Here is a 24,373-nt window from a genome sequence, read left to right as displayed (position 1 = left end):
TTCCATTTTAATTACAAAAATTATATGTTTAATTTTTTGCATATAGACATATGAATTAAAAACAAATAATTTATATGTTACTTTCTTTACTTCTTGATTTTCGTATGTTCCTTTGCATTAAATAAGTATATAAACAATTAAGAATTAAGTAGCCGTCCCATGGTTTTGAATGTCTTAATGTTTGACATATCTCATATAAATTGGGAAAATTTGCAAAACTAACAGCAAAAAAAATTAAGAAAATTTTTTCGCTTAAAATATTCTAAAATAAATTTCCCGCCAAAATGTTTCCATCAAAATCTTTTCCCGCCAAAAAATTTCAAAAATAGAATTCCCGCCAAAATTTCTTTTCCAAAAATATTTTTTCCGCGAAAAAAAGTTTTTTTGGCGGGAAATAGATTTACAAGGGATTTTAAAAGGGTTTTATAATATTTACAAGGGATTTTAAAGGGCTTTAAAAGATTTACAAAAGTTTTTTAACGATTTTTAAAGGGTTTAAAATTATTTTAAAAAGGTTTTAAAACATTTACAAGAGATTTTAAAAGGGTTTTAAAAGATTTACAAGGGATTTTAAAAGGGTTTTAAAATATTTACAAGAGATTTTAAAGAGTTTTAAAAGATTTATAAAGGTTTTTTTAAAGATTTTTAAAGGGTTTAAAAGTGTTTTAAAAGATTTACAAGGGATTTTAAAAGGGTTTTAAAAGATTTACAAGAGATTTTTAAATGCTTTAAAAGAGTTTTAAAAGATTTTTAAAGAATTTACAAGATCAATTATAAACTTTTGTAAATTTTTTTAAAACCTTTTAAAATCCCTTGTAAATCTTTTAAAATCACTTGTAAATTTTTTAAAACCCTTTTAAAATCCCTTGTAAATATTTTAAAACCCTTTTAAAATCTCTTGTAAATCTTTTAAAACCCTTTTAAAATCCCTTGTAAATCTCTTTCCCGGCAAAAAAAATTACAAGGATTTTTAAAAGTATTTTTTTTTGTTGAGAAAAAAGTTTTATAAAAAAGTTTTGACGGGAAATTTTTTCTTTTTTTTGCGGAAAAAAAGTTTGGCGGAAATTATTTTTTGGCGGAAAAAATAAATTTTGACTCCAAAAATTTGGCGGGAAAATTTTAGTTTCCAATTACATGTTCCTATTAGATGAGGGTAATTTGTTCATTCTGTTAAAGGGAAGAAGTATTTTTTTAAATGGATAACATAAAAGAGTATTGTTGCAAAATAGTAGTAAAAAATAGTAGTTTTGCAAATCTCCCAAAAATTAAATTAAGAAACTAACAATTTTCAAAAAAACAAGTTGATATCTTCTGTATTTTATGTATTTGGGACAATTATACCCCTTGTTTGTCATCTCTGGTGTATGTTGCATATCCCAGCCGCTGAAAATTCGTCTTCATTTCTCTTCTTTGCTTTCTTGTTGGATTTGTCTATCTCATCCTCTTCGCTGGATTTCTATCTTCTTCCCTTTCACTAGAACATCTCTATATTCACCAATCATCATCTCGTTCAATGTCGACGACATCTCTCCCACTTACCTCTGGAAAGACTAAAGCAAGGGTCGTTTAGACTTTTTTCATGGTTAGAGTGTTATTTACTTAATTGATACATAATAGGTGCTATATATTTAATTTTCAGTTTTTTTTTTGTTATTCTTGCAAATCACCCTATAAATTATTACTTTCTTCACTTCTTGATGTCTTAATGTTTTTTTTTCTCACTATTGGCACGTTCTAAAGAAAATTTAAATTCACATGAAAATAAAAAAATGATTGTTAAGTTATGTCATTTATATGGTTACATTATTTGCATTAAGTAAGTATATAAACAATTGGGAATTAAGTAGCTACCTCATGGTTTTGATGCATGCTTCATGAACGTGGAGATGCTTGAAAAAGATGCGTAAGTTGTGTAACATAGTTGTTGATATTTTGAATCTGCTAATCTAGTTTTTTTTTTTTTGTTACATATTTGAAACAACGAAAATATTTTGTGATCTCGAAGAGGAGATCAAATAAAATAACCGACTTTGGTGAATCTTCTTCGCTTGATATGTCTAGAACATACGTTAGCTATGATGAAAGCTGTTGTGTTTCAGGTTACAAATGAAAAATTAATGAGTCATGTATGGAGTGGATTGTTATGTATCAAAACTGTTTGATTTGATGTGTGATATATTTTATAGTTAGGCAATATATGGCATTGTAGGTTGAAATTTGTTGCATGGCATAGTCATATATAAGCTGTGAATACACCCAAAACCGCACCGTAAGAATGTTATAACAGAGTATCAAAATCTCTATATATACATATGTATCTATGTATTTTCGTTACTATTTGAACTGCACCGCACTTCTCCCGCACCGCAAAACGCAGTCATCATTCAGACTCATTGGTTCCGAGTGGAGACGTGCGATTCAACTGCGGATAAAATGCGGTGCGGTTCAAATAGTAACAAAAATATTTACATACACATGTATATGTAAAGAATTTCGTTACTATTTGAAACGCACCGCACTGTGCGGTTTGGTCACCATTCGAAGCCATAATACCAATGTTTTGCAGGAGTGTAGTTTTTAATTTAGCTTAGTTTGAAAACATTATACCTTCTCTTTGTACATTACATTGATGAAATATAATATATATAGCTTCATCTTTTTAATTTCTTGTTCGTTCATGTATATATTTTTAACTCATCTTATAGCTCTATTAACTATAAAGTTAATGGATGATATGTGTTCTTTCATGTACATTAAACATACCATCTTTAAGTTAATGTACGTTGATTTTTAGGGATTTTCTAATGTTTTAACGTTTTCCAAGTGTCAATTGATCTTCTAGGTTGGCACAAGGATATCGCATACACCATTGTGATCTACTACAAGAAAACGTTTCATTTCCTACGAAAATATGTCGTAGGGAATGTCATCTAGGAAATTGAAATTGGTAAAGATTTTGTAAGAAATTTCCTACAAAATATGTTCTTAGGAAAAATCGTAAAAAAATTTGTAGAAAACAAATAAGAATATTTTTACCAGTTTCCTACCAAATTTTGGTAAGAAATTTGTTCTTTGGGATTTTCTACTAAATATATTCTAGGAAATTAATAAAAATAATAAAATTAATTTGCTTTTGATAATCATACTAATTGCAAAAATTAAATTTGGAATATTACATAATCATTGATTTTTATTTTATTTATAACAACAAAAATATTCATTGATTAATTATCCAAAATAATATATAAATTAAATTATTTGTTTATATTAAATGTTGTCATTTAATTTAATAATAGAAATACATACTACTGTTAAAAAAAACAAATACAATTATTTTAAATGTCAAAGACTTACTATGGTTCTACCAATTTTTATTTTGGAAACTCAATATGCGTTTGTTGAAGGACGTCTGATTTCAGATAATATTCTTAATGCACATAAGATGTTTAATGGGTTAAGAAATAATTCTTCACGTAAACCAAAGTCATGACGATTAAAACAGATATGAGTAAAGCATATGATAGGGTTGAATAGAATTTCATTGATGAATTATTAAGGAAAATATACTTGTGCGAAAAGTGGATATCATGGATAATGTGGTGTATTACTTTAACCCAATCTAGGGGCTTAAGACAAGGAGATCTGCTTTTTCCTTACTTATTCATCTTTTGTACAAAAATGCTAATTGCGAATATTCGGAAAGTAGAACAAGGAAAGATGATTACAAGCATCAAAGTATCAACAACAAGCCCCTCAGTTTCTCATTTGTTATTTGCGGATGCTAGTATTTTCTTTTGTAAGGCTGATAAAGAACAATGCGAAGTAATATTCGGGTTTCTTAAAACAATATGAAGCGGTTTCGAGGTAAATGATAAATTTTTCAAAATCATCGATCTGGTTCGGTCATAAAGTAGATGACTCTTCAAAGGAATAAATTAAATTCACCTTGGGTATACATAATATCGACGGTATGGGTTATTATCTCGGGCTACCGGAAAGTCTAGGAAGTTCTAAGATAAAAAATATTCTCCTTTGTTCGAGATAGATTACAGAGTAGAATAAATGGTGGTCGGTAAAATTCTTATCTAAATGAGGGAAAGAAGTGATGATTAAATCGGTAGCTACGATATTGCCAACTTATGTAATGTCTTGTTTTAGACTTCCGAAAACAGTCACTTCCAAATTAACAAGTGCGGTCGCAATAATTTTTGTGGAATTCGAATGGTGAGTCTAGAGCTACACACTGGATAGCTTTGAACAAATTATGTTGTAGCAAATTGGAATGTAGTTTAGATTTTTGGAGTACAAATGATTTTAATTCAGCTCTACCGTCGAAACAGTTATGGCGTTTGATAACGTTTCGAGATTCTCTTTTTGCCAAAGTCTTTAAAGAGAGATATTTTCAGAAATCTAATCTTTGAAAAATATAAAATCATACTCTCTGTCTTATGGCTGGAGAACTATTTGTTCAGAGGCATCTATCTCAGTTAATATTACATGTTATCAGTAGGACCCGACGGTCTAATATCATTTAAGTACATAGATGTACAAATTCTTCGGCAATATAGGCTCCAGAAAAGTACCAGGATTCGATAGTCTCACGTCAGTTTCTACCAAAATTGTTGGAAGATAATAGGTGTCAATGTCATTAAAGAGGTTAAGTTGTTCTTTAACACAACTGCCATGAATCCATGTATTAATCATACCAATATATCTCTGATTCCTAAGATTGAGAAGCCAGTTTAACGTTGTTAGACTATAAACATATTGGTCAGTGCAAAGTTCATCACAAAGTCAGATCCAAGTTTATTGTCACAGAGTCTCAGGCACCTTTTATTCTGGGTCGAATGATTCAGATGATGTAGACGCAAACTACATGCACATTCATAAAAAAAAATTACCTAAATTTTTTGGGTCTCTTATCGAGAATACGGGAGTAAAAAAAAAATCTGCTCTTCAACAAACATTAATTATTAAACTATTGGACAAGATGATATGATGATCAATAAGTACCACTAAATGAAAAACTTTCATTTTGTTTTCTCGTTATACCATATTGAACTAACTGGGGAACACGTATGTTGAAGATTTTCTTATCCCACCATAACCCTAATAAGAGACTAAGATAGTTTGTTTAACACACAAACATTTGTTCTTTCTACGGATCAACAATATACTACAAGAAAATTATCATGCACTTGTAAAATATATATTTCATATACCAAAGACTAAGTTGATCTAGTGGTTACGCCCCTGAATTACCCAAAACATAGAGATCTAGTAGATTACGGGTTTGATCTGCAATAGAAATGATATGCTCTCCAACACAAGGGCAGAGGTAGATGGTTTTTATGGGGTTCAATTGACCCCTATAGATTTGTAGAAATTTTTTCATTTACTTCTAATTTTATAAGTAAAATTCGGAAAAATAGTTAAAACATAGGGAAATTATAATAGATATGTTCAGAGGAATGAATAATTAAGTAACTATGCATAAAAATTTATTCTTTAGGTGGATAAGAGAGAGAGTGATGTTTTGACATTCTTACCCTTGTGAGAGAGAAAGAGATTGGAAAGAAAGAGAAGAAAAAAGGAAGAAGAAGTTCAACTTTCATGATAACGCATAAGTTAACGGTGATAAACAAATTATCATGATAAATAAATAAACTAATGAATAAATTAACATATTACGAGAATGGATAATTGCTAATCTATTAGTTACCGAATGTTAACATGGTAAAAAATAAAAATAAAAAATAAGAATTCGGTATGTATAATAGTTATCTATAATGTAGCATACAATTTACCACTTTAAAAAACATGTTAGGGTGATAACTAAATTGCTAATGTATAAGTTAATAGTAATAATTAAATTACCAAATGTTCGGATCTATTATGACATATCCATAGGGTGCTCAACGGACCCTTTTTTCTAATTAAAAAAAGTTTTAGCGCCTTTACATTGGTACACAAAGAGCTTTTTTTATAACCTAATCGAGTGTATTCATATTTTAATTATTAAGTTCCGAAATGTAGTCTTTTTGTTTTATAGATAATATTATCCTATTTCAATAAATGCTTATTAGTCATAAATAAATATGTTATTATATAATACACATCATATAATAAATGATTCAACACGGAGAACATGTTTTCGACGTAAGATAAATAGTGCTTTCACTTTGCTACAATTTTTTAAAACATGTTTATCATACTAATCAAATAATTAACTATCTAAGCTTGTTACCGCCCAAACTCTTTTTTTGTTGTTGGATATAATGAGTTTATGTTGATATTTTTCTTGTTAACGTGTATATGTGATGAAGGGTATTTTTGACATTAATTTGAGTTTGATGAGAGAGAACTAAATAACAAATCTTCATGCACAGATACTTAATTATTCATTCCTCTGAGCATAGATTTTTAATTCACCCTAAAACATATGCTTATTGACCCCTATAAATCTTTGTTCAAAACATACTTTTAGTTTTTAAATAAAGATTGACCCTACCAATACAAAGTCTACCTCAGTCACTGCTCCAACAGAGAATTAATTACATAATGTGTCCTATCGTGAAAGATGTACGAATCCGTGAACTATGAACCTCTTAGCCATGTAGTATATACCTCCACTAGTTATGTTATGCGAGATAGTTATCTCTGCACAGCTCTATGCACAAGTTACCATCTTCATTGCATAACTTTTGGTGGGTGTCTTAACATAAATTTAATTATAAAATAATTATATTTAATTGTAGGTGTCTTAAAACATAACAAACTTGATAAAAGTGAAGAGATGGTGGCTCACATTCTCCTAGAAAATTATCTAACATTATTGATATTTCCTTTTAGTTATATTTTAAGACACTCTCTTAAGGGGTGACAGAGTTTTATTGGTGACATACACACTTAATAGTCTAGCCAATAAAAATATTAATTTTTAATACAGTTTTATCATTTAATTAATTATTTAGTTATTAAAAAAATATTAACCAATCAATGAGTGCCAAATGTAAACATGTGTCTATAAAAATGTCTTTAGTGTCGGTGGGAAGACACCCTCTCTCCTCTTTCTCCAATAGACTTTACTTTTATTTTATTTTTATTCTTATTATAATTAAAGACATCCTCATTATTTGTTCAATGAGGATGCTCTTAAAATCATATATATGAAAGTTGGTCAACTCTCTCCATATGAATGACACATCATCACACAAGAAGATGACATGTGTCATTCAATATTTTTTAAACTAAAAATTAATAAAATTAAATAACCAAATTAAATATATCATCATTAATTGATTTTCTTAAAATAAAAAAAAAAAACAAAAAAATATGTTAATAAATTAAGCACTACTTTCATTATATAATTTTATTATTATTTTTTTTATAGCAATAATCACTACTCTATAATGACTAAATGTTTTTAATACACTATTATAAACCTTTAAAACATAAGACCTACCAAATAATTTAATAAACGATCATTTCTCTTATATGGATATATGCAATGACAGAAGATCTAAAAGTATTGACTTAAATGATACTTTCATTTTTGCTTTCTTTTTATTTTTTTTATATGAAAACTCTTGAAATCTTGTTCAGTTTATATCAATTCTATATATTTAATCATGAGCCTATAAAAATGTTGTTGGAGTATTATATCAGGAGAATATATAAAACCAGAAATAGTTTATTTATAATCAAGTTAGACAATTGTCAAATCATTCAAGACACGATCATATTTCTAATATTGATATATGCAATGACAAAAGATTTAAAAGTGTTGACTTAAATGAAATTCAATTTTTGTTATCTTTTTATTTTCTTCATACCCCTTTTTCATACGAATACTCTTCAGATTTTATTCAGTTGAAGTCAATCCAAACTTTAATCATGAGCTTCTTACAATGTTGTTGAAGTACATAAAACAAGGAATTGATTTATTTATAAACGAGTTAGGTAAATTTTAGACCACACAAGTAACATGGTTACACATAATTATATCAAAATATCATATATTGTTGTTATATGAATTCATGATAGTGAAAAAATATTAACATCTTATAAATAATCAGCTTTATACATGAAAATTAGAAATTGATATTACGAGTTACAAATGAATCTAACTATAAAAATTGTAAATATATATTATGGATCTAGTTTTATTAACAATACAAAAATAAACATAAATTAGCAAAAATAACAATCAATATAAATATTTTTTAACAATTTTCAAAATAAACCCACGCGTAGCGTGGGTACTCATCTAGTATATCTAATATAGATAGTCAAGTTCACTCTAGTTGTGTTACTTTTTGGATTAGGACGGACCCACGATCAAAAGAATGGGGTTTACATGACCCCCTCTAAATTATACTCTCTATGTTCCTAAAAGAATGATGTTTTGGTTTTTTCACATAAATTAAGAAAAGTAACTTTAATATTACTTTTACTACTTTTCTGTTAATTTAATAATATAAGTTCTACTTCTCTCTTCTCCCTATTGGTTACTAATAAAAAAAAAATATTAACCTACAACATCAATCTTCATAGAACAAAAATAAAACCCAAAACATTAAACTTTATGGAACAAAGGGAGTAAATAGTTATATTATATCGGACAGATTAGTAAACTTAGCTTAGTTGGTTAAAAATGTCATTTTGACCTCTATTACAAGAGTTCAAGCCCTCTTTTACCCCTTATTTTTATTAGTTTTTCCACAGATTTTGTTTGGTTTGGGTCAAAACGTATTATTCTGCTATTCTTTTTTTTATAACAGATGTTTTATTACAAATAACTTTTGTAAAAAAGCACAAGATTTGTGTATTCTTTAATTATAGTTTAGATTTATATAATTTTAAAAAGGAATAAATTAAGTATATTTAATATGACCCTGGTAAACAACCATTCTAGGCCTGCCACTGTTTTTGGAGATGGCCAAGTTCGCTCTATTTGTGTTACTTTAGTGTTATTAAGAAACCTATAAATGAGCTGATGATGTTCTTCAAGCTTCTTCAAAGTCTAGGTCGTGACTTATATGCAGCAAACCACCCCCCCCCCCCCCATACTATGAGATCTTCTATCTCAAAAGTTTTGCATTTTTGCTTCCTCTTCTTTATATTTTCAGCTGAGACAGCAATTCTTCGGAGACAGCCCTTGGTGAGGCCGAAAAAGTTACTGGCCAAAAGCATTCCAAAATTAAGCAAGTTGGTCTATATATTTCCACTCTCCACAAACATTTTGAATTCTTTAAATTCTTTGATTTATTTCTAAACTTTTCAAAATAGTAAGAATTTTTGTTGTTGCAATAAAGTTACATTTCAAAATAAAAAAAAGTAGCATTCCTCATTCATTGCTCCAATCGAAATTCTCTGACTACTGGTCTGAAATCTGACGAACTCATGTTCTATTTGTTATCAAGTTCCGTTTTATTTATCTTTGGAACAATTCGCTTCCCTTTTGCTTTGCTCCATATCGTGAACGTCCTTTTGCTTTGCTCAACATCTTGAACATCTTTTGATGCCCTATTATTTGCATTGTATACTTTTTGAATTGTTTCTTTGGTTGCTCTATCCTTTTTCATGAAATCATATTGAACACCGACAGATTATTAACAGATAATATTGTGATAATACGTTTAGAGAAACATAAAACTTTCATGATCCTATAAACATTCGGAAAAGTGGTGCGATTCATACGTGCTTATGTAACTTTATTATAGTTTAATATACGTAAACACTTGGCATTTAAAGAAAAACTTGCTAGTATAGGCAGAGATATCCTACATCCCACCGCCTCCACCTCCTCCACGGCCACTTCCACCACCACCTCCTCCTCCGCTTCCACCACCCCCACGACCTCCACCTCCACCTCCTCTGCCGCCTCCACCAACATGACCACCTCCTCCACCGCCTTTGTGTCCTCCTTGGCCACCACCGCCGCCTTTGTGTCCACCGCCTCCTTGTCCACCACCTCCACCGCCTTTGTGTCCTCCTTGGCCGCCACCACCTCCACCGCCTTTGTGTCCTCCTTGGCCACCACCACCTCCGCCGCCCTTATGTCCTCCTTGGCCGCCGCCACCGCCGCCCTTCATTCCTCCTTGGCCGCGGCCACCGCCGCCCTTCTGTCCTCCTTGGCCACCGCCGCCCTTCTGTCCTCCTTGGCCCCCGCCACCCTTCTGTCCTCCTTGGCCCCCGCCACCCTTCTGTCCTCCTTGGCCGCCCCCACCACCACCCTTCTGTCCCCCTTGTCCACCACCGCCACCGCCCTTCTGTCCCCCTTGGCCACCACCGCCACCGCCCTTTTGTCCTCCTTGGCCACCACCGCCACCCTTTTGTCCTCCTTGGCCACCACCGCCACCCTTTTGTCCTCCTTGGCCACCACCGCCACCGCCTTTTTGTCCTCCTTGGCCACCACCACCACCGCCTTTTTGTCCTCCTTGGCCTCTCCCAATTCCACCTTGGTTATTTTTGGATTCTTCTTCTTCTTCCCCATCAAGGACTTCATCTGTTTCTACAAAATGATTCTCTCCATACTGTGCACAATTTCCATACTTGCATGTCGACTTTGACTCCTCCACTTGGTTTTCACCAACTTTTAAATATTAAAAAAATACCGTTAAAATATATGATAGATCATACAAAAAGAAGTAGTAAGAATATGACTATAACCTTGTTTTGTGTCATCGATGGAGGCAACAACCTTGATGGCGAAAACAGCCGACAACAATAGAAACCAAACTATTAAAGCTCGCGAATTCATCTTCATTGTCTTTGCAACATGCAAAATTAATTGACGACCTACACACCTGGTTTTTTGTTATTTATACTTGCACCTTACTCTCAAAGAGTAAGCATCTAAGAAATGGTAAATATTAAAGAAAACCCAAGTGGTGAAGCATCTTGAGGGCACATCATGACCAGAAACAACTTAGTTGGCAGCAGGAAATATGTCTGCAAGCTTCGTTCAAGTCTCTGGAGGCAACACGTAGGATACGCGTCGCCACGTACCAAGATTTTTCTAGAGTACTTTTAATCACTAGAGGATTTTTCTTATGGCAATATACGAACACTCTTTTAAACCATGTAGCTTCCATTTGCATGTGTTCGTGTTGACATGTATATTGCGATGTTCGTTAGAGTTGTGCTTGTGGACAATGGACATAGCTTTACCTTGTAAAGGTGGCATCAGATACTGACCTTGTCCATGCATATGGACGTAAATTTACACTTGATACAAGAACGTAAAAAAAAATTATTTTATGAATAGCAGAAATAGACGAAAATGAGATTAAACTATGTACATACTGTAAACACAAATAACATCCTCAATATTTTGTTTAATATGAAAATGAGATTAAACTAAGTACATACTGTCCACACAAACAATAATTTGTTACCTTTTGTTCGCTTTTCCGAAAAATATTTGTCTTTAATTTTTTCGCTACATGGAAAAAGGCACGTAAACAACAATTTTTTCCTTACATTGTGCTTCCTTGATCAGCAAGGATGACATGCACCCTTGTCCGTCGGGTTCTCTACGGTGGATCAGGTTATTTTGGTTACACGTTTCTTAGTGGCAGAGCCAGAATAATTAGCTATGGGGTCATAATTTTCTTTTAGATGCTTACATAGTTTTATGACCATACCAAATAGTGTAGTAGTTTATGCATTTCATTGAGCTCGAAGTAAAATAGTTTAACCATTGGAAAGACACCGTCGTAGGTTTCAATGCCTCAGTTTTGATTGATGTGACCTTGCCTATAAATCACAGAACAAATGAAATAAGTTTCAATTTAATCAAGAAAACATAAATAGAAAGTAAACACTTTTATGGATAAATCGAAACATTTCTTTAAGGTTTTTGTAAATGTCAAAAAGTTTAGAAACAAAAACCTTTTTTTTTGGTTTTTCGTTTTCGTTTTGGCTTTTATGAAACAACAGAATTGAAATCTAAGTATTAAGCAAAAGAAATTTTGGGTTTCAATTTTACTAAAAATAAATAAAAAGGGTAATATTAGTAAGTAACCTTTGACTCAAAAACAAAATTAAGAAAATAGCACGAGTCGGAAAACTTAAGAAACAAATGTATTTGAGAGAGTGAAAAAATCAAAACAGCTCTTAAACATGGGTAAATTGCAGGCGACACCCGTTGACCATGTTTTATTTTCATGGATTGTCAAAGTCAAATGTGGTTTTCACCATTTGTCTTTTTGCCTGCAAAATGACGCTTCTGCCCTTGCGCTTCTCTCTTAGTAACTGTTGAAATGTACGGTTTAGTTTAGCAGGTTTAGTTAAGTACACTGTTCCGGTTCAGTTGAAGATTTTTTGTTTCACGTTGACGCGATTCGGTTCCGTTACAAGTGAGATTATTTCCATTATTCCGAAGTGACATCAACATTTAATGCCCTCAAAAAGTTTAGATGTGACTATTGTCACAATTAATGCAAAATCATCATTACATCAAATAATATTAAAAAAATTATTGATAATAATTAATAAAAAAATTGTTGAGATAAAGAAGATGAACCCAGGAACAAAGAATTATTGAGAACGTACATTGCTGCTGAAGAAGTGTTGATCTTGTTTTTGTACCAAGTTTGGAGCCAAAACAAGCATTGCTCGTGTAAGTAATGAAGTTCTTTTAAGAAGTTTTTTGTTATGTCATATTAGGATCTTGATTGTGTTCGAACTCCATTTTTTTATCAGAAAATTTGCAAAATCTATATTTGTTTGTTTGAAATAGTCAAATGATAATTGGTATTTAGGTTTATAAATGTGTAGTATCGACATTCCATTTGTTTTTTATATGTATAGTATTTTTCAGTTGCATTTAATGTGTGTCTCCTGAATTTATGATGCAGGTGGGTTATGGATATTCCCGTATTTACTATGGTCGGTGAGTGGAAATGCAAAGAAGGAGAATGGAAATTTGAACCTGAGGAAGGCATCTTTGGTCGTTGTGTACGCGTTCAGGAAACCATGACGTACACGGACTTTGTCCGTACACTCCGAGAGGCTTTCAGTTTGAAGTCCACCGAGATCAATCCCATAATTAGCTACTGGATGCCGGGAGAAATGTCAGTGCTGATAGATACTAAACGCCCTCCTGTATACATTGACAGTCAGATGGGTCTCGAAACGTTTTTTTTGGTTCGTGGTGGGTATCTTTCTCTCAACTTGTTCGTCTTTTTCAATAATACAGTGAAGGCGTTCGGGAATACTGTCTCTAGGTCTCATGGTGAAGTTTCTGAAAGTGACCGTGTGTTTGATAGTGCTACAAATATTGATGAAAATAATGAGGATGCAGAGGAGCAAGCCGATGTTGAAGACGATACAACAGAAGAGGATGAAGTGGAGGAGGGCAACGAAGATGATGATGGGTGTGATGATTATCTTGGTGTGGATGGATCTATTGGGGGAAGTACCTTGTATCCTACCACAGACGGTAGTGAAGGTATTGGCGAAGAATACGATTACAACAAGTGGAACGATGTAATAGTAGAAGAATATGTACAAGGAAATCTTGAGGAAGACGTCAGTCTCACTCAACAGACTGCTCAACATCCAGGGGAATTCAGTCGTTTATTGGAAACGTGTACGTACACGGGTGTTAGTGTACCTGGCGGAGATACAGGGGAATTCAGTCGTCTCTTGGAAACGTGTACGTACACTGGTCTTAGTGTACCTGGCGAAGAAACAATTTCTCCATTGGGTTACGGTACACGCTGCGAAGGGCAAAGGGATTCCAATCTTATTTGTATAGACGAAGTCACCGGGGATGAAGTGATCGACGGTATTGGAGCTTCCTCAACTGGGACACAGAATGATAATGGGGTAGTTACCGCAGCTGAGGCTTACCAAGTGTATAATGAATTTCCTAAGTTACATGGTGGCGAGTTGGCGAATCTCGGTAACGATGCTGCTCCTGTGTTCGATGACTTACTCAATTTTCGAGCTGATGAGACACAGGTTGAAATCAGCACCACAGGCGAAACTTTGTTTGTTGGATGTGTTTTTAAGAATAGAAAAGTCCTGCAACAAACAATGTCTCTTCAAGCGATAAAGCAATGCTTTTGCTTCAAGCAACCTAAGTCATGTCCTAAAACATTGAAGATGGTGTGCGTTGATGAGACTTGTCCATGGCAATTGACTGCTCGCGTCGTGAAGGATTCAGAAAGTTTCAAAATCACTTCGTATGCTACGACACATACGTGTAACATCGACTCTTGGAAGAACTACAATAAACATGCTAATTATAAGCTCCTCGGGGAAGTTGTGAGGAGCAGATACAGTTCTACGCAGGGTGGGCCGCGAGCTGTCGATTTACCACAGCTGCTCCTAAATGATCTGAATGTGTGGATTTCATATTTTTGTTTATTATCTTTGTTTCTCCATCATCTAGATGTCGTTGGAGTGTTGGATGATGTTGGCGCATTGACTACAGACTATTACGGTCTCAAACTGAGTTTCAAGATAAAAGATAGATAGTAAGTGTTCTTTTCATTTGTTTTATTTACAATGTCACTCTAAACGCTAACTGTCCTTATTTCTAACGTAGCAATGAAGTCTTGGAGTGCGAAGCCCGCAATCAACAGGCGGAGTACTTGGATGGTTACTTTCAGAGTTTGGGTAAGGGAAATTTTGTTGTCGCACTCAGCTTTTGGTTTCTAACTGAACTGTCTAACCCGAAGCTAGAGAGCCATAGTGCTATTTCAAAGGTGGTTGCCAATCCGGACAGACCAGAAGTTGCGGATATCTCGATGGTGGTTTTTTAGCTAGAGGGAATTAACCATTATTCTCCGTTTTAATATAATATAAGACTACATTTCAATTAAGTTTTCTTTCCCAGTTGTTGTTGTTGTTTCCATAAGAACCAAACTACATTTCAGTCGTTGTTGTTTCCTGTTTCCGTTTAAATGTTAATCTAATTTGTTGTTTTATGTACGTGCCTTGTTTTATTGTTCAAATCCTCTCGCAATGTACGTATAGTTTCTGGTGTACGCTATCGTGTACGTATATTAATTTTGGTGCCTTCAACATCAAAAACTATTAGATTTATACTTATGTTGTGTACGCAATTTCCCAATGTACGATAAACCAAGTTTAATGTACTATATAGTGTACGTACACGAAGACATCTAGTAATACTTAATGTTGTAATTCATTGAACAGCCAGAAACATAAAAAGGACAGGCAGTTTATATAAAGGGAAATTCATAAGATAAATAAACTGGAACGATTCAAAAAACATAATTTTTTCAACGAAGCATACACATGTGTTGCAAAATATGTGTGCATCCGTCATACCAAAAGACTTGAGAGTAGAGCCGAGTAGAGTAGCTTAAACCTTAGCAGCTTTGCTTCTAGTAGAATATAGCAATCTCCCTGGCGTACCAGTAGAAAAAACAAACCCTGCAGCCATGATGGAACGTGCATTGCCCTACGCAACTCGGCGGGTGGACAAACCTCCAAGACCTTTCCCAGCGGCGAGCATTTTCAGTGTGAAGCTGGCTGATGTGATACATCACCATCTCTGCAACCGCGTGGCCAGCTTCAAGGGTGGGTGTCATTTCCCAGAACTTTTCGCTGATCGGGAGGAAATCCAAGTGATTACCGGTACACGTAAGGAACAAACCGGTTGCGAAGCAAGCAAAGGGATCAGATAAAGCGACCGTTGTCATGACTGAAAGGCCCTGAGCTACTTTACGAAGTTGCTCGCTTGGCGAACACCTTCAAGGTAAACCGCCTGGATGGATCCACGTTCTACAAGCAGCTCGAAGTATGGCCGGAAGGTAGACTCCGGTTGGAGTAACGACGGCCACGTCATGAATTCATCGATTGCAAGGGTGTTGATGTTATAACTGTAGACTAAGTTCCTTAGCGTCTCTATGGGAGTCTGGCTGACGGGGAGGTAGTTGACAAGTATGCTTATGGGGTTTGGCAATTGGATTCCTAGGTAACTTTTAATTTAAACAAACTACTGTGTACCTCTCATAATCGCGCCGTGTACGTCTATAAAATACTCATTACGTTTTCTGATAGAAGGTTGAGTTGATGTCTGTTTGTATTGCATATAAGTGGAACAATATGGCTTCATGTATAGTGCTATATTAGGGGTCAACGCATTTACTAACAATCTTTTCAAATAAACATTAACTTACTTAATTTATCTGCCAAATCAATTGAGTACGTTGCTCGGGAACCGTGTACGTCTAATAGAGATATTAATGAGAGTGTGATGGAGGTCACTTCTAGAGTGTATTTGACAACGAGTAATTAATATGGAGCGAAATCTTCTAGATATGGGTTATACGACGTCAAATCAAATTTCCTTTCGTCTTCATTTACAAACTTCCATTACTGATAATCAACGTAAAAAGCTCACATATTGTTGCATGGAAAACTTATAAATATGACAGGATCGTGGCGAATGTGAGCTCTACAGGATCTGGCTAATCCGTTTAGCACACAACCAGATGTAACATTGGTTGCAAAGATTATTGAAGAGTCTCGATCTCATGTAACACATCTCCGCGCATTCAGGAGTGCTTACGTCACCACATTCCGGGTACAAAAAACTGTTAGCGTATGTGTATTTTAAAGTATTACCATATTTCTTTATATCTTCTAGCACCTCCTCACAAATGTCACGTGCCTCCTCCGATTCCAAAGCATAATGGTTGCTTCCGAAGAGCCGAAGGTAGACACCACCCATGTGAGCATTACCAGCACATATGTAAAGAATTGCGCATGCAAGGGTTGCAGCGGCGTTCCTTGGGGCGATTCGCTCTAAGTGTAGGATAGCTCCCTGAATGTCAGACTCATGTGTAACGAGACGCAGTCCTTCATGGTAAATAGCCGTGGGGTTACCAGCTTGTAAGCACCGTTTGAAGAATGGTCTATAGCGACCTTCGGAGTTGATGTCATTTGGATCGTGGCCTGCCGCGTAGAAGTCATCGGGATCGTCGCACATGCTGAAAATGTTTGCATCTTTGAGGACATCCGGACGGTAGACAATGTCTCTTCCACGAGGACCGGATTTCAACATAGGTCCGAGGTACCACCAACATTTGTCAGCCATTTTCTTGGCTATCTTCGCAAGCAAATCATCATCAGGAATATTTGGGTTTGTCATATTTAGGTGTAAGGTGGTTCAACAAAATGAAATTCCAACACTTAAATAAGCATCATTGAAGATATGGTTGGGTAAGTTATGGTTGTATTTATTGCAAAGGTATTAAGTGATGATGTGTCTTCATATTGTCAAATCAACGTAATAGTATTCCATATATAATTTGTTATTGTTGTTATGAGCAACCTCTTTTTAATAACAGCTTAAAACTAGACGTGTACGTTTTAGTGTGCGTTTTAGTGTACGTCCACATTTACATTTCTACATTTGCCCAACAAACAGTGTACGTTGTAGTGTACGTTTTAGTGTACGTCCACATTTATATTTCTACATTTACCCAACAAACAGTGTACGCTGTAGTGTACTATCAGTGTACGTCCATTCATAAATATAACCATTTATGAGACAAACCAAAGACCTCATATGTTTGCATGTGTTATTTTTTAGTGTACGTTAGAGTTGATATCTCATGCTAGTGTACGTCCATATCTAGTTTTCCGAGACAAACCAAAAACCTTTAAGTATTATTTGGTAGATGCACGTGTACGTAGTTGTGGACGCTTAGATTTTAATATCCAAATTTACATTTACTGCGGGAACTAAATATCATATGCGAATTTGGCTGAAAAATATTCAACTTGAGAAACATAACACACCTTGCAAATTTCTTAAGCAATAATATAATTTCAACATAAACATAAACAACATAGTAGAAGCCTTATCATAATTTGAAACATGACATAGCGGATAACATAAACAAACATATAAAGTAGAATGGAATAACTATAGCATTTGACTAACACGCCTGGCACACGACGAGAGGTAACAGCGGTTGCAAACGTTTTGGAAAGCTCCTGATACCATGTAACAATGTAAGGCGCAAGGAGGCATACTAATTCCATGGCTGGTAGGATAAGAGAACGTAGGACCATATGTATTGCTGTATGGAGGGTCAAACTTCTTTATTTCCTCGATGAACTCATCACCCAAAACTCGAGTGGCAACCGAGTCCAATGGATAATGGTTGCGGGTGAATAGCTGTAGAAACAAGCCGCCCATATAATCATACCAAGCACATATGAATACAATGGCGCATGCAAGTGTTGCATTTGCTCGTACTGGAGCATGACGCTGTAAGAGCCTGATGGCTCCATTGATGTTTCGTTCATGCGTTAGAACACGAATACCTTCGTAATACACGGTCGTGGGATTATTAGCTGCAAAACACCGCAAGAAAAATGGTCGATGTCGGCCTTCATCAGCGGATCCGGAGGGATTGTGGCCCCCTCCAGCTTGGAAGTCATCGGGCGAGTTACACAAGGTGAGAATATTGACATCTTTGAGGACATCCGGACGGTAGACAATGTCTCTTCCACGAGTGCCGGATCGTACCAGTGGACCAAGGTCGGACCAGCATTGGTCAGCCAGGTTCTTAGCTATCTTCGAGAGTAAATCGTCGGGAAGAGTCGGGTTAACCATGTTTGAAATGAGATAGTCAGAGATCGTCAGTAATTTCTTCACTTTAATAACCACTACTGTGAATTTGGTTGGGGCAATTACGGTTGAAATGAATGTCATACTTGTGTTGGTAAGCGTTGGCTGTCAAATCAATTTATCACTTGAGTTATGTTATAAAGTTAATATGCAGTGTACGAGACATATAGATATGTACGTACACATTTACATTATGTAATTAGAAGTGAACGATGTGTACGACAATATGATAGAGGACACTAAATTAACTTCTGACAATCTCCAAATTAAATGTAGTTGCAATCATATATCTAAGATAGGTTTGTTCATAATAATTGGTTGCAAAGAACCAGAATATTGTTCTTGGACGATTAAAGCAAGTGCACAGTACCGACCTCCCGCTTGCCGTGCTCGTAGATGTCAACCGAGTATTTCTGACGGTAGAAGACCATATCTGCTTCTCGAATGGTTGTCAATTCCGAAGAAGGGTGTCCAAACGCAAGCAACTCCAAGAACTTCATCGTGTATGGCCCGCAATCTCCTGTAGTTGGGTTTTGAGCAACGGTAGGACAACGCACATACTCAAAAGGTTCAACTGAGTACGGAGAAATCAATACATCCTGGCACATCGCTCTGACTAAGTACGACATCATTTCGCAAATAGGAGTCATTCTCGCCTTCACAGCCGACTCCCGCGTGTGCGATATTAAAGCGTCATACACAGTTATTAGCCGTTCATTAAGGTTGATTCCCAAAGCAACCCAATGTTCACTCTTCCAGTTCATCGGAGCATACACAACATCGACATCCTTCAGCCACTTCATATTGGGTTCACGGTTTATGTGAACTCCATTAGCAATGTCGGACAGTAATTTACCCCATTTGAACCCGTTCTTATTAATACACTTCTTGAAGTCGCCCACCCGCTTGGTAAGTAGATGCGTCAGCATCATGTCCAATACAATACATCTGTTTGCTATCATCTGTTCCCCGTTCTTGTGACACATCAACATTGCCATCATTTCTAAATGCTGAAATGTTCAAAAAATATATCAGTGTACGTACACTTCCACGAAAAATTTAATCATCTATGTACAATTTATAACAAGGAATGTACGTATATAAATGCAACGTACCGAACTTTCGACCCATTCACCAGGTGTTAGAAGGTTCGCAAAAAACTCGTTGGGCACTTTGCGAAACCCGAAAAAGAGTGTGAATCCTGTAAATCCAGAAAAATATTTGATAACAACCTTAAGACTTGGAAAAATGATGATTGAGATATTAAATAATCTATTTTAATATAATGTACTTACATAGAGGGTCCTTTAATGATATTGCTGAATTCCTCTACTTTTGAAGGGTCAACCATGTCCAGGGGGTTGTATGAGACATTTCCAGCCCTGATAACAACCTCTATCTGTTGAGTTGGTACATCGGGCACCAAGACTGTTTTTGCCTTAAAACCATGAGGATGTGCATCATCCTGTTCATAGACAAGTTGCTTCTTCACTTTTTTTGGGACCTTTGGGGACGATTTTTTTTCTTCTTTTGCTTCGACAGCAGCAGCATTGTCTGATTCATCCTATTAACAAATATGATTGTCAACAACAGTTTCATACGTTTTTCTATGTTTAAAATAGGTACATACATTATTTTTAGGAATATCGGTCTTGTCTGCTTCATCTGACCCTGGGTTAGGATCCTCAGTTCCTACAGACCCCTCGACAATACCCGGCTCTTCCATGACTACCTGTGCAAGTTAACGTACACAAATCTATATAATGTACACATATAATCCTATGCATGCTATTCCGAAAATAGGAATTGAAACACACAAATTGTTACCTCCACATCAGTAGCTGCAGCCAAATCACCAACGGCTTTGGTATCCAACTCCCGTATGACCTGCATAATATAAATTTTATACATTTGAACAGTAAATAGTACATTTTATTTGTTGCAAGAGTTAGCTTACATTGTTAACTACTTGAAATGGTGACGGGGGATCACTGTGAGTCTTCTCAGGTATTTCAACTTCCATCCCTGTCACTAATTTGGATTCTCCTGCCGCCTCAACCTGTAGAATTTATCATCGGAAAGAAACTTTCTACTAATGTATGAAACAATATATATGTACACAGAACATAGTGACAAAAATGTACGTACACTTGTGCTAGGTACGTGAGTTGTATCTCCATCAGAAGGCTCATAAGTTTCTTCTGAGTCGCTGCCATTAGCTTCAGTCGATGCACTGGCATCTCTTGCTTCTTTCTGAAACAAAAATAATTTGCAAAGTCTTATGGGCGTACACATATGGAAAAAGAACAAGTGACTAACACATACGTGTGCAGATGTTGAAGGTAAACCTGATGGATTGTCTACCATCTCTATGTCAGCATCAGCTATTTCATCGGCCCCTGTATGGGTACCAACTAAGCCAGGTTCGGCAACATCCTTTGGTCCATTATCCTGAAACATAGGCTACCATAGAGTTAAGCGTTAGATAAGTGGAGAAATTAATGTAATATATATGCATATAGTCATGGAAATCTGTATATAACGATTACCAGAAGATCTACCTCTGAAACTATTGCAGACACATTAGATGGAACTTCTTCCATCTCGGTGTCAACAGTAGCTTCTTCCACAGGCCTCTCTTCCTGTGTAACATAGACAGTCCCAGACATTGAACCTAAGAAGACAGTCTTACCAACAACAACATTTCCTCTATCCTGAAACATAGTTTAACTAACTTCTTAAGCGAATATGTACGTACACCATTTAAACAGATTGTTTAGAGTATTAGTAGACGACATACCAGATGGGATTGTGTGGATCCAGCATAAGGAACTATTAAAAATCCAGTGTCTAATATCTCTTCTTCAGCGGCCGAAGAATCCAATCCATCATTTGCAGTAAAATCACTTTCATTATTAGCGCCATAATGTATCGAAGCAGACAGTACAGTTATACATATGGATTATAAAATATTTAGCAATGTACGTACATGACTTACCTGTTCATCAATGAATCCTTGCATATCTTCCTTATTGGAATCAGGTAGCTCAGTAGTGTCAACAGCAAAAGAAACATTTTTCTTCGGCTTTGAAGGTTTTCTTCTTCCGCCGACAGCAGTGGTATGTACTCCAGGGACATCCAAATCTTCCTCTTTGGAATTACAGCCAACAGAAAGTGCAGGAGTGTCCACATCATGAGAAACACGAGTCAGCCTTGAAGACTTTCTCGTTCCAGTGCTTCCTTTTGTAGACATCCTTCTCGATGGCTTCTTCGTAGTAACCGGTGCCTTATCCATAGAAGTAGGTGGTTCCCGCGAATCATGGGAAGGTATGGTTTGTTCTGTCCTTTTGCCTTTTGGATCAAGGGCAGCACGTATCTGGTCACGGACAAAGTCTTTCATATCTTCATGCATTTGATACATTTGGTCTTCCAGCTCCTTGAAAGACCTCCTCATTTCAACAATAAACCTCTCAGGCACAGGCTCTCCAAAACAATCCTCAGCGTTCTCTTCTTTATCACAGTCCATTTCAGATTTCTGTTTTTTCATAGCAGGTTCTTTAGGGCTCGGGCCCGGTGCATTTCGTTTCCTCTTAACATCTACAATAGACCAGTTGCTGCTATTAATTGGTTTTCTTCTGGGTGCAATACCAAAAAAATTTGTAAACAACCTTTATACTTATACTTACCTGTCTCTTCTAGTTGTGGTGGGCGCAACTGCTTTGGTACTCTAGCATAGCCTCCAACCCATTCATCCTCCTGCCACTGAGGCCCATCTATTAACAGTGCCTCAATGTAATCAACCCTTGGATCATCAACTTCATCATCCCATGAAAGAGATGGAGGACAAACATTATCAGCTGGTTTCACAATATAGTTGACCTCAACCTACACAAATAAGTATGTTAACCATAGATAATGTACATTTACTTATTATGTACGTACATACACAATTTAACACACCTCATCAGCAGCCTCACACTCCAAAATGCGAGATGTCCGGATTGCTCGCAGAGAGGCAAGACGATGGATAGACCACTCAGCAAATGTCCTGTTAGGTACATCATCAGGTCCTAGCTTAGAATTGATGGGATTGTTTCGAAAGCTAAAAGCTGGAGAGCTAATGGGAAGCCATGGAGTGCATAAGACCCTACAAGTAAACCCCTTATTAGTTGTTGAGCATCGTAAGGAGTTTGGAAATTTGTTATCCTCCCCAAAGTACGGGTAAAGGACACCCTTCCCCATGGGTATTTGCAGAAGAACTCCAGGTTCTTAGTCATCTCGACAGTCTTCGAAGTAGGCCTGTTGGGGTTACTGTGGGCCGCTACCACACCGTCAACCAAAATAATAAGAGATAGTGCCAGTTGCTTTCACCCCTCCATGCTTTCCTCCTCCTGCAGCCAGCTCACCAAATCAGCAATTGTTGGAATCGTGTCCCCAAACCTCTCATCAAACAGAGTCTTCCAAACACTCTCACACTCAGGTTTCACACTGATAACATCATCAACGTCTTTCTTCTTGGGATACTTCCCACATTCCAGCCCAGTTAGGATAATAAATTCTCTTAATCCAAATCTAATTGGATGACCGCCGAATACAATCCACATCTCATTCACCTTCTTTGTCACTAACTGACGGCATATTAGTCCAAGGACAAGCTTAGCATTGAAAGATGCCTTGTTTTTGGGTATTTTAAAAAGTTCCCCAAATGGAGAATCGAGAAGAAACTGCATCTCTGGTTTCCCCTTTAGTACATTTGCTATGTCAAAAATGTACTTCAGTTTAGAGTACGCGTTCATCTTCGTCTCGGAAGGATACCGGTCTAGAGCAAAGAGTCTTGGTGGTAACTCTTCAACTGTAAGATCTTCAGTCGGAGCAACACTTGGACTACCTGCAATTAAAAGTCATATATTGTTAAGCAAACCGAAGTAGTGTACGTACACAGACATTTTCCAGATTATAACTCAAAATCATATTTTTGGCGGAAACAGAGATTTCCAATTCTACTTCTCAATTTTTCATCCTAAAGATATGCTAAATTCCGACAAATTCTAACCCTTTAATCAAACAAGCTTTACAATTCTGATACACCCAAAGACAACAAACGGAAAATTAGAGATTCTAACCCAGTTCCTCCGTTGCCTTTGTCGCAGAGCGTTTTCTCCGCGGGGAAACTCTTAATACCCGCTTCTCCTTCCCTGGACCATGCTGCTTCCTCGGGACTTCGTCGTTAGCTTTATTCCCAGCCATAGCTAAAGATGCTATCTCGCCGGAGGTTCAAATTTTGCCGGAATAAACAGTAACTTTCTCTTGGCTTCGCTGGGAAAAACATTAACTTTCACTTCCCCGGATGTGGGAGTTCTGTGGCTCAATTCAACTACCCAACAATTCGAAGTTATGTTGAATTTTGAAGCAATGGATACTTAATTTCGTTTCGCTTTCTGATTCTCTCTCAAATCTCTCCGTTACTCTCTTCTCTTTATCGTTTTCTCGGGTTTCTTCGTTTCAGTTTTTTTTTTTTGTCTTTTTCAAAACTGAACCGCATCAACTAAACCGAAACCAACTGCTGTAGGGTTTGGTTTACGCCGTCAACTCAACCGATACGAACTGCTGCACGGTTTGGTTTGTGCCATTATTAAGTTTTCCCAGGGTAATTTGGTCCGAAATTGAATGAAAAGACAAAACGTGAAAACCAGTTCTCACTTTGACAAACGGTTAGAGCAAATCTTTTTTCGTCCACTTTTG

At 35.9% G+C, this 24,373-nt stretch overlaps 1 protein-coding gene, 1 long non-coding RNA gene, 1 other non-coding gene and 5 pseudogenes across 8 annotated transcripts; 1 reads left to right on the top strand and 7 right to left on the bottom strand.

Annotated features, from left to right (window-relative positions):
• Nucleotides 1-2,287: 2,287 nt before the first annotated feature.
• MIR8180 lies at nt 2,288-2,501 on the bottom strand. The gene has a single exon (NR_140051.1). It is a non-coding gene; the product is annotated as a microRNA ath-MIR8180 precursor (primary transcript).
• Nucleotides 2,502-5,251: 2,750 nt separating this feature from the next.
• On the bottom strand, nt 5,252-5,574 carry AT2G04915. Its single transcript, NR_140050.1, has one exon. It is a non-coding gene; the product is annotated as an other RNA (long non-coding RNA).
• A 4,029-nt stretch (nt 5,575-9,603) lies between these two features.
• On the bottom strand, nt 9,604-10,830 carry AT2G05580 (Glycine-rich protein family). Its single transcript, NM_126581.3, has 2 exons — nt 10,675-10,830; nt 9,604-10,597 (listed from the first exon to the last, which is right to left on the bottom strand). The coding sequence occupies exons 1-2, from the start codon at nt 10,769-10,771 to the stop codon at nt 9,786-9,788; spliced, it is 909 nt and encodes a 302-aa protein (NP_178626.1). The 5' UTR covers nt 10,772-10,830; the 3' UTR covers nt 9,604-9,785.
• A 2,043-nt stretch (nt 10,831-12,873) lies between these two features.
• AT2G05570 lies at nt 12,874-14,780 on the top strand (annotated as a pseudogene; the record flags this gene model as incomplete). Its single annotated transcript has 1 exon — nt 12,874-14,780.
• A 530-nt stretch (nt 14,781-15,310) lies between these two features.
• AT2G05567 lies at nt 15,311-16,000 on the bottom strand (annotated as a pseudogene; the record flags this gene model as incomplete). Its single annotated transcript has 1 exon — nt 15,311-16,000.
• Nucleotides 16,001-16,444: 444 nt separating this feature from the next.
• On the bottom strand, nt 16,445-17,140 carry AT2G05564 (annotated as a pseudogene; the record flags this gene model as incomplete). Its single annotated transcript has 1 exon — nt 16,445-17,140.
• Nucleotides 17,141-17,920: 780 nt separating this feature from the next.
• Nucleotides 17,921-18,715, bottom strand: AT2G05562 (annotated as a pseudogene; the record flags this gene model as incomplete). Its single annotated transcript has 1 exon — nt 17,921-18,715.
• A 256-nt stretch (nt 18,716-18,971) lies between these two features.
• Nucleotides 18,972-23,878, bottom strand: AT2G05560 (annotated as a pseudogene; the record flags this gene model as incomplete). Its single annotated transcript has 1 exon — nt 18,972-23,878.
• Between the last annotated feature and the right edge of the window lie 495 nt (nt 23,879-24,373).

Source organism: Arabidopsis thaliana, chromosome 2 (assembly GCF_000001735.4).
Source record: "Arabidopsis thaliana chromosome 2, partial sequence".
Lineage (NCBI taxonomy): Eukaryota > Viridiplantae > Streptophyta > Magnoliopsida > Brassicales > Brassicaceae > Arabidopsis > Arabidopsis thaliana.
This window is presented reverse-complemented; position numbering and strand designations above follow the sequence as displayed.